Below are 14,940 nucleotides of genomic sequence, written 5' to 3'. Positions count from 1 at the left end.
TCTTTGAATCAAGAGAAACTGCAGATAGAATCTTCAACACATTGGAGCCTGATACCGAACATAGGATCACCTTGGTTGGTGGTTAAGGCACTTTATGCATTTTCTATGAATCACAGAATAATTGCTTGCTAGCAAGATGGGCCCAATGCATTCTCTCCTCTCTTTGCAATGGAATTTTGTTGCCCCTCTCATCTAAAGATGAAGTTTAATTCCCCTTCTTTTGAGTCTGTTGGCTTTGTGACTTGCTTTTACCAATGTTCTACTGCAGGAGTAACATTCTGAGATTTCTGAGTCTTGGCCTAATGGGATATTGCAGTGCCACTGCCATCAAAGAAGTTTGCTCTCTTTAGAGGAGAAGAGGAGGCCAGGCTAAGAAGAAATGTGATACCTGGGCTGACAGCCCAAGTTGACAGCAATCTCCATGCATAAGACTATTTGGACTAATCAACTGATAAAACACATGGGAAAAAGTTAAGCTGCCACCATGTGAAGTAGAGACCAGCTTTTTCATCTGAACCCTACCCACCATTTTATAGACTCATGGGAGGGAAACACGATACAACTTGGGAAAAGTTTAAGGTTATCTTGCTCTTTTCTTTCCCAGAGACAAAGATATGGCAAAATGAAAGCTGGAGACTTTACATTGGTACTTTCAAGACTGTTATCTAAATTAGGTTCACACTTGGTCTCTTCTTGCCCTATGGACACATTTGATAGGAACCAAGGTTCCAATGTGACCTGTCCAATTTACCCTCAGATTGAATCAACCATAAAACTAAGAGACAGTACAAGCTGATTTCAATAAGAAAAAACCCAGAGTGGGACATAGAATTGTGTAGTTTTGTAAATATTGACTTCTCTTTGTAAAATTCAGAGTCACAATATGGCTGCTATTCTTTTGTCCTTGGTTTCTCACATTCAAAGTCATAGAAAATTTTTTTGTCCTAATTTAGAAGAAAATATGGATGGAAGAAACAGAAGGTGGTGGCCATCAGAAACAAGAAAAAAATGCACCGTTCTTTACATAGCTGTCAGCTTAACTTGAAATATTCTTGCTTTGGGGGAGTTTAAAGAAAACTTTAACACTGACATTTTTTCCTCTCTCCTATTCTTCCCTCTCTGCCTATCATTGCCTATTTAAAGGAGATTTAGCTAGAGGAGCACGTTTAAGAGCAGCTTTTCATGACTTTCCTGGACATTCATTCTTTTTTTTTCTTTTCTCTTTACTATTGTTTTTTGGTTATTGTTCAAGGGTTATTATAATACTCTGAGGGCTTAATTTCAAAGTTCCTGAACTTTCTACTCCCTTTTTTTACTTGCCTTCTGTATGATAGAAAATGTTAGGGAAAAAGGTTGATTTAGGATGAGAAGAATACATTTTTAATATAAAAATCTGGCTCCAAAGCAGGCTGATATTGAAAGCTATGCAGCTATTGATCAATTTATGTATCTTATGTAACTCCTTTAAACATGACAGAGTTTATCAAATCCCCCCAATACAAGTGCTTCTTTAAATCTATTATTACTATACTTAAATCAGAGGTCAAACTATGTGATTTGTATGTTCCCATGGGCCTCTCCTATTTGATTCAGTCCTCCGGGCATCTTGTTCCCACTTAGCCCTATGGTTAAAGGAATAGTTTTTTTTTTTTATCTAAAGAAGTACACATAAACTCATAAATATATCTCATTATTGAACCACTAGAGTAGTTAACTGGGATTTTTATTTTGATGTTAATGCAGTAAAAGCCTATCTATTCCTCCTTTGATTATACATGTCACAGGCCAAAAAATATGCATTTATCTTTTCCGGCGGTGACGGCCTCCCCCTTGAGAAGATGCCTCTCGCCAAGGATCTCCTTCACCCCTCTCCGGAGGAGGAGAAGCGGAAGCACAAGAAGAAGCGGCTGGTGCAGAGCCCCAACTCCTACTTCATGGACGTCAAATGCCCAGGATGCTATAAGATCACCACCGTCTTCAGCCATGCACAGACGGTAGTTTTGTGTGTGGGCTGCTCTACTGTCCTCTGCCAGCCTACAGGAGGAAAAGCAAGGCTTACAGAAGGGTGCTCCTTCAGACTAAACTCCCTGAATCAAGATGAATGGGAAACCGTCCCAATAAACACATTTTGGATACATGCAAAAAAAAATATGCATTTATTATTGTATGTTAAATTTTTTCTTTCCTAAACCTTTGCCGGATAAACTTCTGTGCTGTCTGTTTGACTCTTCCTCCTCTTTTAAGTATCCATTATTTCTAAAGTCTTAGACTTCTGGAGATAAAAAGAGCAGCGAGAGAAAGAGAGAAGAGAAAGGGGAGGGCAGGAAAAGAGGACAGAAAGGACTGAGTGCAGAGGTGACAGTTATCGCCTTGGAGGTTTTTTAGAAGATGTGAATACATGGGCTGCTGACCTGGACACTGGTATTTTTATAAAAATATCTTGGTGATTCACCCAAGCAGTCAGAGATGAGAACTATTGAGGTTTTGATGAGTGAAAAAACTAAAGAGGAGATAGCTGAGGTTTGTGAGAAAATGAAACTAGATGTGATTAGAAGAATGTGGATTTTAGAGACATAAAGTAGTGCTGTGAAATCAGTAAGAAGTCAGAGAATAGATCAATAAAAATTGACAACAATATGACTCTTCACTTGTCACAGGGTTGACCCAGTTGTGGTAAGGAAAGGGCTTTTTCAATCAATGGAGCTGCTCTCTGACCACCAACACTTAATTCCAGCCTCCCTGCTATTTTGGTTTGTTTGTTTTTATTTTAGAGCACATCTAACAATGCTCAGGGGTTATTCCTGGCTCTGCACTCTGCACTCCTGGCAGTACTTGGGGAACCATATGGGAAGCCAGTGATCATCAAATCAGTCAGTTCTGGCAATATCTCTCTGGTTCCAAGGTTTTTATTGCTGGTTGGATGCCACAAGTGTACTCCTGCCCCTAGAGCCTTTGTGTGGCTGTGCTCTTGCTTGGCATGTTCTTGGGTGGCTTTCATGAAACTCAGCACTTAAATCTAGGTTCTCAGGGGACTTCTCATTTGAAAAGTGGGAATGCCAAACTATGATTTCCAGGTTTTCTTTACTCCCTTATGTTAATTCCTGTTTCTTCATAGTTCTTCTTAACACTACCTTTAAACATTTATGTTACTAGTTTTACTTTCTTAAAATGTAAAATCCATTTGAATATACAAACACACTATTTGCAACTGTACATCCAGCATTTAGAACAGGATTTCCAATAAATATTTGTCAAATGAGTAGAAAAATAGACAATGAATGAAATGAATCATTCTGACAGCACACCATGGGGGTCCTGAGATTTATTTGGGCTGAGTGTTTGTGTTCTCTAAAACTGCTGTTGGGAGAAATTCTCTGAGTGCATGCATTGTAGATACTGTCTCATTTGGGGGAAGTTCTGCTGCTTCCTGGCCTCAGGCTCCTTGTCTAATCACACCTGTCTTAGCAATAGACTGACACCGTGCTGAAGATTTTAAAGTTTGATGTTGAAAGTAAGAGTCATGTCCAATGTGATTTCCCCTTGAGTGTGGAGCAGAGTGCAAACTCCCTTTTCTGGCTCACTGGATTGATGCTCCCTGTAACATGTCCAGGTTTTCTTTCCTGACTCTTCTTTGTATACCCTGCCTTATTCTTTCTCTTCCAGCATACTTGGTATCCTATTCTTTAAATAAGACCACACCTATAGCCTCTAAGTTTGTTTCCTTCTTTTTATTATTATTTATTTATTTTTTGTTTTTGTGCCACACTTAGTGGTGCTCAGGATTTATGTCTGATTCTGCCCTCAGGGATCATTTCTGGCAGGCTTCAAGGGATCAATGGGGTACCAGGGATTGAAACTGTGTCAGCTGCATGCAAGGCAAGTGTCTTACCTGCTATTCTATCTCTCCAACCTCTGTTTCTTTTTACCTGGTGCTTAGGTTCTCATTTGCCCAGTCCTTAGCCAAGTGCAACGGTCACCTTGCTCATAGGCCTTCCTTCTTCTAGTTTTGTACTATATCAGTGTGTAGGGTCTACTCCTAGCTCTATGCTTGAGGAGTAATGAGGCATCACTTCTTGAGGTGCTTGGTGGACCATTTGATGCCAGAAATCAAACTAGGGTTGGCTTCATGCAGAACAAGTGCCTAATCCCTTGGCCCAGGAGATGGTTTTCGTTGTTTCCTCTTTCCATCTTTTATTTTCCAGGTATCACTTCTTATTTCCTAAAAATGCTCTGTCTTTTCTTGTCACAAAAACCTTGTTTTATTTTACTTGTTCACATATTCCTGGTGTCTAAATAAATGGTGCATGATAACAGGTCTCAAGAAATATTTGCTGAATAACTTTTTATCAGCAGCACTCTCTGAGAGGTGGAGTACTCGACTGAGGTGGGAATATAGATCTTAGAACTAATGCCAACACTTTAGGGAGCTCTCTGATTGCTGTAACAGAAAGTTTGCCTTCTTCACACTCACCCCTGCTCTTCCTCCAAAGTCTTTATTAAGAAAAGAGAGCCTGTAGTTTCTAGTTTCTGCTCAGCAGTAAGATGCATTTTGTCACCCTGCATTTCTTGTGTTTTTCTGTGCTGCCCTTCTCATCTGAACACTGCCTCTCTCATTTGATTGAAAGGAGTCTAAAGCTGTCTCTTGTCTCTAGGGTCTTTCACTTGGCTTCTACTTTATCAGCTCCAGGCGGTCTCTGCTGCTGTTTAAGAAGTAAAGGATTAATCTTCTTTACTTATTTTATGTATTATTTACACCCCACCTGCTTCCAAAACCAATTTGCGGCAGCTAACTTCTCTTAATTACTTTCTACCCGTGCCCTTTGAAGTTTTCAAACCTTCTTATGCTTCTCAGCAGTGCCACTGGGCCTTGGATTTCTTTTTTAAAAAAGTGAGATGTTGGACAGTGGGATTCGCTGGTCTCTAGGCTCTTTTGTAATTGTGACATTTTGAACCGCCCTTCATAAAATAGAGGCAGTTAATGAGCACTCATCTGGGGACTTCCATACACATTCACCCTCCTCTTTCTGGATAAATGTCCTCAGCACCTTTTTTTGTATTGCTAAAATACTTTATATATTTTTATTTAATTATTTTTAATCTTTATTTAAGCACCATGATTACAAGCATGACTGTAGTTGGATTTCAGCCATAAACAGAACAACCCCCTTCACCAGTGCAACATTCCCACCAATGCCACCCACCCTCCTCCCCGACTCCTGCACCTTGAGCTTTCAATCTTGAGAAGATAAATCTAAAGCATGATTATATAGATAATTTATTTGTCATTAAAATGGGAACTTTTATGCATCTCATATGGAACATAAAAACACATTTGTGGAGCATCTACTCTACCATGCACTACAAGGCACTTTACATAAGTGATCAATTAATGTCCATCACATTTTCTTAAAAGTAGACATTAACACACATATCCTACAGAAAGTAACAATGAAGTGGGGAATTAGGATAGTTCAGTGACTTTTGTTCATTACTGGGACTGAAGTAATAGTATAGCAGGAAGGGTCCTTGCCTTACATATGGCCAAATAGATTCAAACCCTGGCACCCTATGTGGTCTCCTGAGCATTGCTAGGAGCCAGGAGTAAGCCCTAAGCACCATTGAATGTGACCTCCAAAAGAATATTCATTATTGGACAGTCCTAGAATTTAAACCCTACTCTCTTTAAACTCTAGTCTATTATTTGTTAATCTGAGGCTGTTTTCTTTTTTTCTTTTTTTTCCTGAGGCTGCTTTCTGCAGATATATATTATATACAATATACTATACATATTCCAATGAGTGTAAATCATGGGGGGAGAGAAATTAAACTTTGGTGTTGGATCAGGGGTAACTAAGAAAGCTGAAACAGGAAGAAACAAAACCTTCTCTCTTCTGGGTTACATGTAATTAAATTTAGACTCTAGTAGGTAAATGAATGGATGGATGGATGGATGGATGGATAGCTTGATGGATGGAAGGAACATGAGTTCATACCTGAGCAGTGTCTTAAAAGCTGCCTCAAATTTGTTCTAGTTGACAGAATGGGATCTGAACATAAGAATTTGCTCTGTAGTAGAATAAATAGTATATATGAATCACCAAGGCATGTTGAGTTTGAAACCTGAGTGTTGCTTGGTGAGACAAGGGTGTAAGATATGCTTGTCAGTTGGAGAAAGTCATTGGAAATGAGGTTGGGAGGACAGGAATGATAAGATTAAGAAGAAGCTTTGAACTTTGCTAGCTTAGAATGTGTCCCTGATGTGATGGAGGATTGTTGAAAAATTGAGTGGGAAGGCTCTGATCTAAATTGCTTTCTTTGTACATTGTCAATAATTGTATAACCTGATTAATCAACATTGGCCAAATATGTGGGGAAGACCCTGTAGGTGAATGCCTTCTTGGTGGCCCACATTTTTACCATGCTAACTCAGTGCTTCTGACTGGAAGGTGAAATGTCACTAGTAGATAATGTCAGAGCCTGATGGAAACTCTGGCTGCAAAACCCTATTACCCAGTCTTGAAGAGCATTTTTTCTGTTGCTCTTGAGATTAGAGAGAATGCTGCTTCAAATGTCAAGGCATTCAGTGGGTGAATTTTATGCTGGAGGAGAATCAGAGACCACATGAATTCATCCAATAAATTCTGAAAAGCAAAATTTTAATTATTGTCCCTCTTTCCTCTTGCAGCTAAAAATGAACTGATTACTTTGCTTCATGTTCAGACACTGAGAGAACAAAAGTCTCTGAGATGAAAGAGAAGTAAACAAAGAAAAGAGATGCAGACTTTGAGGTGCAAGCTTGATCTATGGTTTCACAGTGTCCAGACCTAATATCCATGCCACCTTTTCTGAGTAATGCTTCTGAAATGTAGCTACAATTAACATTTGTAAACTGCTTGTCATTTTGGAAAACCATTGTCCACTCACATAGCCTAAACTAACTGCATAGGGATCTTCACTCTCCAATGACAGGGTATTAAAAGGTTTGGTTGAAACTTCTTAGGTTGTAAGTTGAAAATGTTTAAAAGTTATTTAAAATTCAACTTTTAGATGAAAAAATATTCAAAATTATTGAGTGATAGTGTCATGGAAGATTCTCTAGTCTGCTAAAACATGTCAGTTCTGTTATAAAAATCTCTTGTATATGGGGGCTGAAAAGATAGCATGGAGGTAGGGTGTTTGCCTTGCATGCAGAAGGATGGCAATTCGAATCCTGTCATCCATATGGTTCCCTGAGCCTGCCAGGAGTGATTTTTGAGCATAGAGCCAAGAGTAACCCCTGAGCACTGCCAGGTTTGACACCCAAAACAAAACAAAACAAAATTTAAAAAAAATGAGCCTGGGGAGATAGCACAGCGGCGTTTGCCTTGCAAGCAGCCTATCCAGGACCAAAGGTGGTTGGTTCGAATCCCGGTGTCCCATATGGTCCCCTGTGCCTGCCAGGAGCTATTTCTGAGCAGACAGCCTGGAGTAACCTCTGAGCATCTCTGGGTGTGGCCCAAAAACTAAAAAAAAAAAATTAAAAAATATCTTGTATGATAGGAGACAACCAAGTTTTAGAGAGCTTTATTTAAGCACTGTGGGTACAAGGTTGTTCATAATACAGTTGTATTTTTTCTTCACAAATACAAAGTATTTAATGATTGAGCTTCAGTCATACAATGCACAATACCCTTCACCAGTGAATATTTCCCACCACCAATGTCCCTATTTGCCCTCCTGTCTTTCCCCCTGCTTGCCTATGAGACAGGTTTTTTTTCTCTCTTTCTCTCACTTCTCCCTTTCAGATCCTGTGGTTTACATCATTGTTAGTGAGAGATATCATGCCTACCAGTTAATCTCCTTTCAGTACCCAATTCTTGTCCAGAGTGATCATTTCCAACTATCATTGTCGTAGTGGTCCCTTCTTTATCCTAACTGCACTTCCCCGCTATTTGTGGGAAACTTTATACTATGGACTGGCTTTCCTGGCCCTTATCTTTATTGTTTTTGTTATTATTACTGTTGTATTAAATAATTAACGATGGGGCTGGATGGCGGTGGATTTCTCTCCGTGCCATTCCAGTCCACGTGGCTCTGCAACCTCCATGCAGCCGGCGAGTTTCAGGCCCAGGTGAAATCACTTACTCACAGTCAGGCGTCCGGAAGCAACAACTTTATTCAAGCCCTAGCCACCACGTGTGTGTGGCCTATTCATAACCTTTTATGCACAGCAATATTTTGCTAGCCCTGCATCTTATTTCCTGTTAGCCATCTTCCCTTTGGGCTCCATGCTGGTCAAAGACCAGAACACAGAAACCCAGAAGCCAGAGCGCACAGCAGCGCAGAAAGGGCAAGGAGCCAAAAAGGCAAAAAGCCAAAAAGGCCAAATTCCCTTGGTCCAACCCTTATCTAACATTTCCCAGACCCCTCCCAGGAATGGGAGGGGCTCTCAGGTAAAGTTATACCTACTATCCGGCTCCCAAGACCCCTCCCAGAAATAGGGTCTCAAATAGGCACACCCACAATTACTATTCTATCTTTATATATATTTAATTCCACAAACACGCGAGAACATTCTTTGTCAAATTTGACTTATAATCCCAATGACAAATTTGAGTGCCTTTGGGAAAAGACATTTAGTTTTCCCCAACTTTTGCTTCTCATCTGTAAATTGGTACAAACATTTATAAATATATATACTTATAACATATACATGTATATGTTAGGTGTAGACTAACACTGTCTCCTTTATGAAGGAGTATTATACATTATATATATATATATTTTATTTGTAATCAAGTTGTTTAAATAAAGTTATTAAAAAAGAAAGAAAAAGTTCTCAATCGTGGTTGTTACAGTCAGACTTCAGTAATTAGACATCTTGGTTTTTATACAGATCTTTTGTCAAAGTCAGGGTGTCACAAAGCATCTTCTGGTTTCTTCTCACTATTAGGTGGTGAGGCAGGAAAACCCACCTGAAAGCAATTTTAAGGCATTCTTAATCTAGTTATTGAGGTCTCACTATATGGCAAATGGAGATCATAGCCTTCAAGATTTATTGAGCCAATAGGAAATGGTGAAGGGGGTGTTATATTTATGACTGTAAACCAACTACAAACATGTTTGTAATCATGATGCTTAAATAAAGATATTCAATTAAAAAAATAAAAATGTTAGTTCAAAAGAAAGAAAGGAAGAAAGAAAGAAAGAAAGAAAGAAAGAAAGAAAGAAAGAAAGAAAGAAAGAAAGAAAGAAAGAAAGAAAGAAAGAATAGGTGGTGGGAATGCCCCTCATTCATTGTCACTGTGTGCCTCAAATATTACTGTGAAAGAATTGTAATTCACTTTGACCACAATAGAAGAAGAAGAAGAAGAAGAGGAGGAGGAGGAGGAGGAGGAGGAGAACAACAGAAAAGAAAAAGGAGTCAGAATTTCTTTTTTTATATATATTTTATTTAAATACCTTGATTACATACATGATTGTGTTTGGTTTTCAGTCATGTAAAGAACACCACCCATCATCAGTGCAATGTTCCCATCACCAATGTCCCAAATCTCCCTTCCCACTCGACCCCCACCTGTACTCTAGACAGGCTTTCTATTTCCTATCTGGATTCCCTTGATATCTTTTTCTTGCCTAATCGCTATAGCAAGTACTTCCAGTGCTATGTTGAATAGGAGTGGTGAGAGAGGACAGCCTTGTCTTGTGCCAGAATTTAGAGGAAAGGCTTTTCAGTTTTTCTCCATTGAGGACAATATTTGCCTCTGGCTTGTGGTAGATGGCCTTAACTATATTGAGAAAGGTTCCTTCCATTCCCATCTTGCTGAGAGTTTTGATCAAGAATGGGTGTTGGACCTTATCAAATGCTTTCTCTGCATCTATTGATATGATAATGTGATTTTTATTTTTCTTGTTGTTGATGTTGTGTATTATGTTGATAGAGTTACGGATGTTAAACCAGCCTTGCATTCCTGGGATGAAACCTACTTGATCATAGTGGATGGTCTTCTAATGAGGCATTGAATCCTATTTGCCAGGATTTTGTTGAGGATCTTTGCATCTGTAATCATCAGCGATATTGGTCTATAAATTTCTTTTTTGGTAGCATCTCTGTCTGGTTTAGGTATCAAGGTGATGTTGGCTTCATAAAATCTATTTGGAAGTGTTCCTGTTTTTTCAATTTCATGAAAGAGTCTTGCCAGGATTAGTAGAAGTTCCTCTTGAGAGGTTTGAAAGAATTCATTGGTTAATTCATCTGGGCCTGGACTTTTGTTTTTGGTGCAGACATTTGATTATTGTCTTAATTTCCTCAATAGTGATGGGTGTGTTTAGATATGCTACATCCTCTTCATTCAACCGTGGAAGATTTTAAGAGTCCAAAAATTTATCCATTTCTTCCAGGGTTTCATTTTTAGTGGCATAGAGTTTCTCAAAGTAGTTTCTGATTACCCTTTGGATCTCTGCCATATCAGTAGTGATCTCTCCTTTTTCATTCCTAATACGAGTTATCAAGTTTCTCTCTCTTTCTTTGTTAATTTTGCCAGTGGTCTATCAATCTTGTTTATTTTTTCAAAGAACCAATTTCTGCTTTCGTTGATCTTTTGGATTGTTTTCAGGTTTCCACTTCATTGATTTCTGCTCTCAGCTTTGTTATTTCCTCTGTCTCCCTATTTTTGGGTCCTTTTGTTGAGTACATTCTAATTCTATGAGATGCATCATTAAGCTATTCAGGTATGCCCCTTCTTCTTTCCGGATGTGTGCTTGCAAAGCTATAAATTTTCCTCTCAGTACCGATTTTGCTGTGTCCCATAGGTTCTGATAGTTTGTGTCTCCATTGTCATTTGTTTCTAGGAAGGTTTTGATTTCCTCTTTGATTTTATCTTGGACCCACTGGTTATTCAGTATTAGGCTGTTTAACTTCCAGGTATTAAAGTTTTTCTTCTGTGTCCCTTTGTGGTTCACATATAATTTCAGGGCCTTGTGCGAAGGTAGCCTGCAAAATTTCTATCCTCTTGATATTATGGAGGTATGTTTTATGTGCTAGCATGTAGTCTATCTTGGAGAATGTCCCATGTACATTAGAGAATAATGTGTATCTGGGCTTCTGGGGGTGGAGTGTCCTGTATATATCTACTAGGCCTCTTTCTTCCATTTCTCTTTTCAGGTCTAGTATATTCTTGTTGGGTTTCAGTTTGGTTGACCTGTCAAGTGTTGACAATGCCGCGTTGAGGTCTCCCACAGTTATTGTGTTGTTATTGATATTATCTTTCAGATTTGTCAACAATTTTATTAAATATTTTGCTGGCCCCTCATTTGGTGCATATATGTTTAGGAGAGTGATTTCTTCCTGCTGTACGTATCCCTTGATTAATAGAAAATGTCCATCTTTGTCCCTTACAACTTTCCTAAGTATAAAGTTTGCATCATCTGATATTAGTATGGCCACTCCAGCTTTTTTATGGATGTTGTTTGCTTGGATGATTTTCCTCCAGCCTTTTTTTTTTTTTTTTTTTTTTTTTTTGGTTTTTGGGCCACACCCGGTGACGCTCAGGGGTTACTCCTGGCTATGCACTCAGAAGTCGCTCCTGGCTTGGGGGACCATATGGGACGCCGGGGGATCGAACCGCGGTCCGTCTCCTAGGCTAGCGCAGGTAAGGCAGGCACCTTACCTCGAGCGCCACCGCCCGGCCCCTTCCTCCAGCCTTTTATTTTGAGTCTATGTTTGTTCTGACTTTTCAGGTGCATTTCTTGTAGGCAGCAGAAGGTTGGATTGAGTTTTTTGATCCATTTAGCCACTCTGTGTCTCTTGACTGGTGCATTTAGTCCATTGACATTGAGAGAAAGAATTGTCCTGGAAGTTAGTTCCATTTTTATATCGAAGTTTGGTGTGTCTGTTGGTCAGTCTTGTCTTAAATTAAATTTTAAGAATGGTTTTGAGTCTGTAAAGTTTCTGAGCTGTTGTTTGTCTGTGAAACCATGTATTGTTCCTTCAAACCTGAAAGTGAGTTTTGCTGGGTGCAGTATTTTAGGCGAAGCATTTATTTCATTGAGTTTTGTCACTATGTCCCACCACTGCCTTCTGGCCTTGAGTGTTTCCAGTGACAGGTCTGCAGTAAATCTCAAGGATGTTCCCTTGAATGTAATTTCTCTTTTTAATCTTGCTGCTTTCAGAATTCTGTCTCTATCTGTGGGATTCGTCATTGTGACTAGGATGTGTCTTGGGGTGTTTTTTCTGGGGTCTCTTTTAGTTGGTACTCTTCGGGCATTCAGGATTTGATCGCATGTATTCATTAGCTCTGGTAGTTTCTCTTTAATGATGTTCTTGACCGTTGATTCTTCCTGAGATTTTCTTCCTGGGTTTCTGGGACTCCAATGATTTTTAAGTTGTTTCTGTTAAGCTTATCATAGACTTCTATTTTCATCTGTTCCCATTCTTTGAGTAATTTTTCCATTGTTTGATCGTTTGCTTTAAGGCTTTTTTTCAATTTCTTCTGCTGTATGGAATTGTTATTCATCTCATCTTGCAGTGTACTAATTCTATCCTCAGCTGCTGTTAACCCGTGGGAAAGCTCAACCATGTTTTTCTTCAATTCATTTACTGAGTTTTTCGACCTGTTATTTGACCTGAAATTTCAGTTTGGAGTTTTCTGATTTCTATCTTCATATTCTCTTGATTCTTATTAGTGTTGTCTTCTATACTTTCTTTGAGTTCTTTGAACATCTTCCATATTGCGACTCTAAATTCCTTATCTGAGAGACTGACTAGTTGGTTGGTCATGTTCAAATCATCAGAGTTGCCATCATCATTCTCTATGTCTGGTGCTGGCCTGCATTGTTTCCCCATTGTCATACTTGTATTGTGGGTTTTTCTATGTGTTGTGGTTGTATTCATTGGCTAAATGATGTGCACGGCTGGGAAGCGAAGCAGAGTGGCCGTGCTCCTCAGGCTTCCCCCTTTCTGTGCTTGTAAACTCACCTCCAAGGAAGGCTCCAGGGAAGGCGAGCCATCCACAGATGAGCCACCCACAGGATGAAATCAGGCCGAAAATGGAGCACAGCACATAAAACAGGCAGATAGGGGTGCTGGCATCTGAGTTCCAGCAGAGTTCAGTGGTTTCCCCTTTCTGGGCATGTAAGCTCACCTCCAGGGAAGGCTCCAGGGAAGGCGAGCTGTCAGCATATGGGCCACACACAGGATGAAATCAGGCCTAAGATGGAGCATAGCACAGAAGACAGGCAGATAGGGGTGCTGGCATCTGAGTTCCAGCAGAGTTCAGAGGCTTCCCCTTTCTGGGCTTGTAAACTCATCTCCAGGGAAGGCGAGGCGTCCGCAGATGAGCCACACATAGGATGAAATCAGGCCTAAGATGGAGCACAGCACAGGAGACAGGCAGATAGGGGTGCTGGCATCTGAGTTCCAGCAGAGTTCAATGGTTTCCCCTTTCTGGGCATGTAAGCTCACCTCCAGGGAAGGCTCCAGGGAAGGCGAGCCACCCGCAGTTGAGCCACACACAGGATAAAATTAGGCCGAAGTTGGAGCACAGCACAGAAGACAGGCAGATAGGGGTGCTGGCATCTGAGTTCCAGCAGAGTTCAGTGGCTTCCCTTCTCTGGGCATGTAAGCTCACCTCCAGGGAAGGCTCCAGGGAAGGCGAGCTGTCTGCAGATGAGCCACATACAGGATGAAATCAGGCCGAAAATGGAGCACAGCACAGAAGACAGGCAGATAGGGGTGCTGGCACTCTGTTCCAGCAGAGTTCAGTGGCTTCCCCTTTCTGGGCTTGTAAAGTCAGCCATTTCTTACTCACTTGCTCGCTCGCTGGGTAGCTTTAGAATGCAGTTTTTTTTTTTTTGATTCGCTTCCCAGGGCTCTGAGGAGACCTTCAAGAATTCAGAAAAGACAGAGAAGCACAGGACAGGGCTCCCTTCAGGTCCTCAGTTTTTTCAGAAGAAGCACAGCAGGGCGAAGACTCCGCAGGTAGAACAATCAGTACTCCACCTGGCAATCCCCACAGCCAGCCATTTCTTACTCACTCACTCGCTCACTGGGTAGCTTCAGAATGCAGTTTTTTGGGGGTTTGCTTCCTAGGGCTCTGAGGAGAGCTTGAAGGATTCAGGAAAGACAAAGGAGCACTGGACAGGGTTCCCTTGAGGTCCTCAGTTTCCTCAGAAGAAGCACAGCAGGGCGGAGACTCTGCAGGTGAAGCAATCAGCACTTCACCTGGCAGTCCCCACAGTCAGCCATTTCTTACTCACTCCACATTATATATGTGTTGAATAAAAGTAATTGCAAAGTGCCCAGCCTTACATTCAACATATTCTACCTTTGCCCTGCTAGGATTTTGAAACTCAGGCTTCCTTGTTCCATACCACATCATCCTGATTTGCTACTCATACCTTGCTTCCTAAACCCATCTCCGTCAAATGATCTGACCAGAATCCTTCTCTCCAATATTTCCTTACATCAAATTCTCTCTACCTTTTTCCTAACGGGGAGACTGTTGCCAATATAACCTGACCATTTGATGGACAAAAGTCAGAATTCCATGAGGACTTTTTCATGGAAAGAGATAGAGAGCTAATGTGTCTTTATTAAATTGAATTAGAGAACAGGGCTGCTTTATGTAGAGCTCAATGATCTTTGCTTCAATCTTAAGATATTACTCAAGTAGATTCCTTGTCAATTGTCTGTATTAAGAAACCTGCTTGAGATAGTTGATGGGGGCGGGGAGATTTCTAAAATGTGAATGAAGAGGGACCCATCAGTTTTGAGAATGAACCTCAACCCTTCCTAAGCAACAAAAAAAAAAATGGATGTCTTCAAGTTCACTTTGAAAATTCACAGTAAGTAGTTTTATTTCAGAGGAGTTGTCCATCTTTACTCACAACTCTATGTTTCCTTGGACTGCAAGACAAGTATAGGGACACATTTGTGTGACTTTATCTATGAATGTCTCTTCT

The 14,940-nt window shown here is 40.3% G+C and overlaps 1 protein-coding gene across 1 annotated transcript in view; it reads left to right on the top strand.

Moving 5' to 3' along the window:
* Window positions 1-1,810: 1,810 nt before the first annotated feature.
* LOC125997196 (40S ribosomal protein S27-like) overlaps window positions 1,811-14,940 on the top strand; it is a 28,790-nt gene continuing 15,660 nt past the window's right edge. The window contains exon 1 of the mRNA XM_049765660.1: window positions 1,811-2,152. Within this exon, the coding sequence (XP_049621617.1) occupies window positions 1,839-2,152 (314 nt within the window). The 5' untranslated portion in view covers window positions 1,811-1,838. The remainder of the gene's footprint in view (window positions 2,153-14,940) is intronic.

The sequence above is a fragment of the Suncus etruscus genome, chromosome 1 (assembly GCF_024139225.1).
Source record: "Suncus etruscus isolate mSunEtr1 chromosome 1, mSunEtr1.pri.cur, whole genome shotgun sequence".
NCBI lineage: Eukaryota > Metazoa > Chordata > Mammalia > Eulipotyphla > Soricidae > Suncus > Suncus etruscus.
Note: the sequence above shows the minus strand (reverse complement) of the source record. Positions and strands in the feature narration are given on the sequence as shown.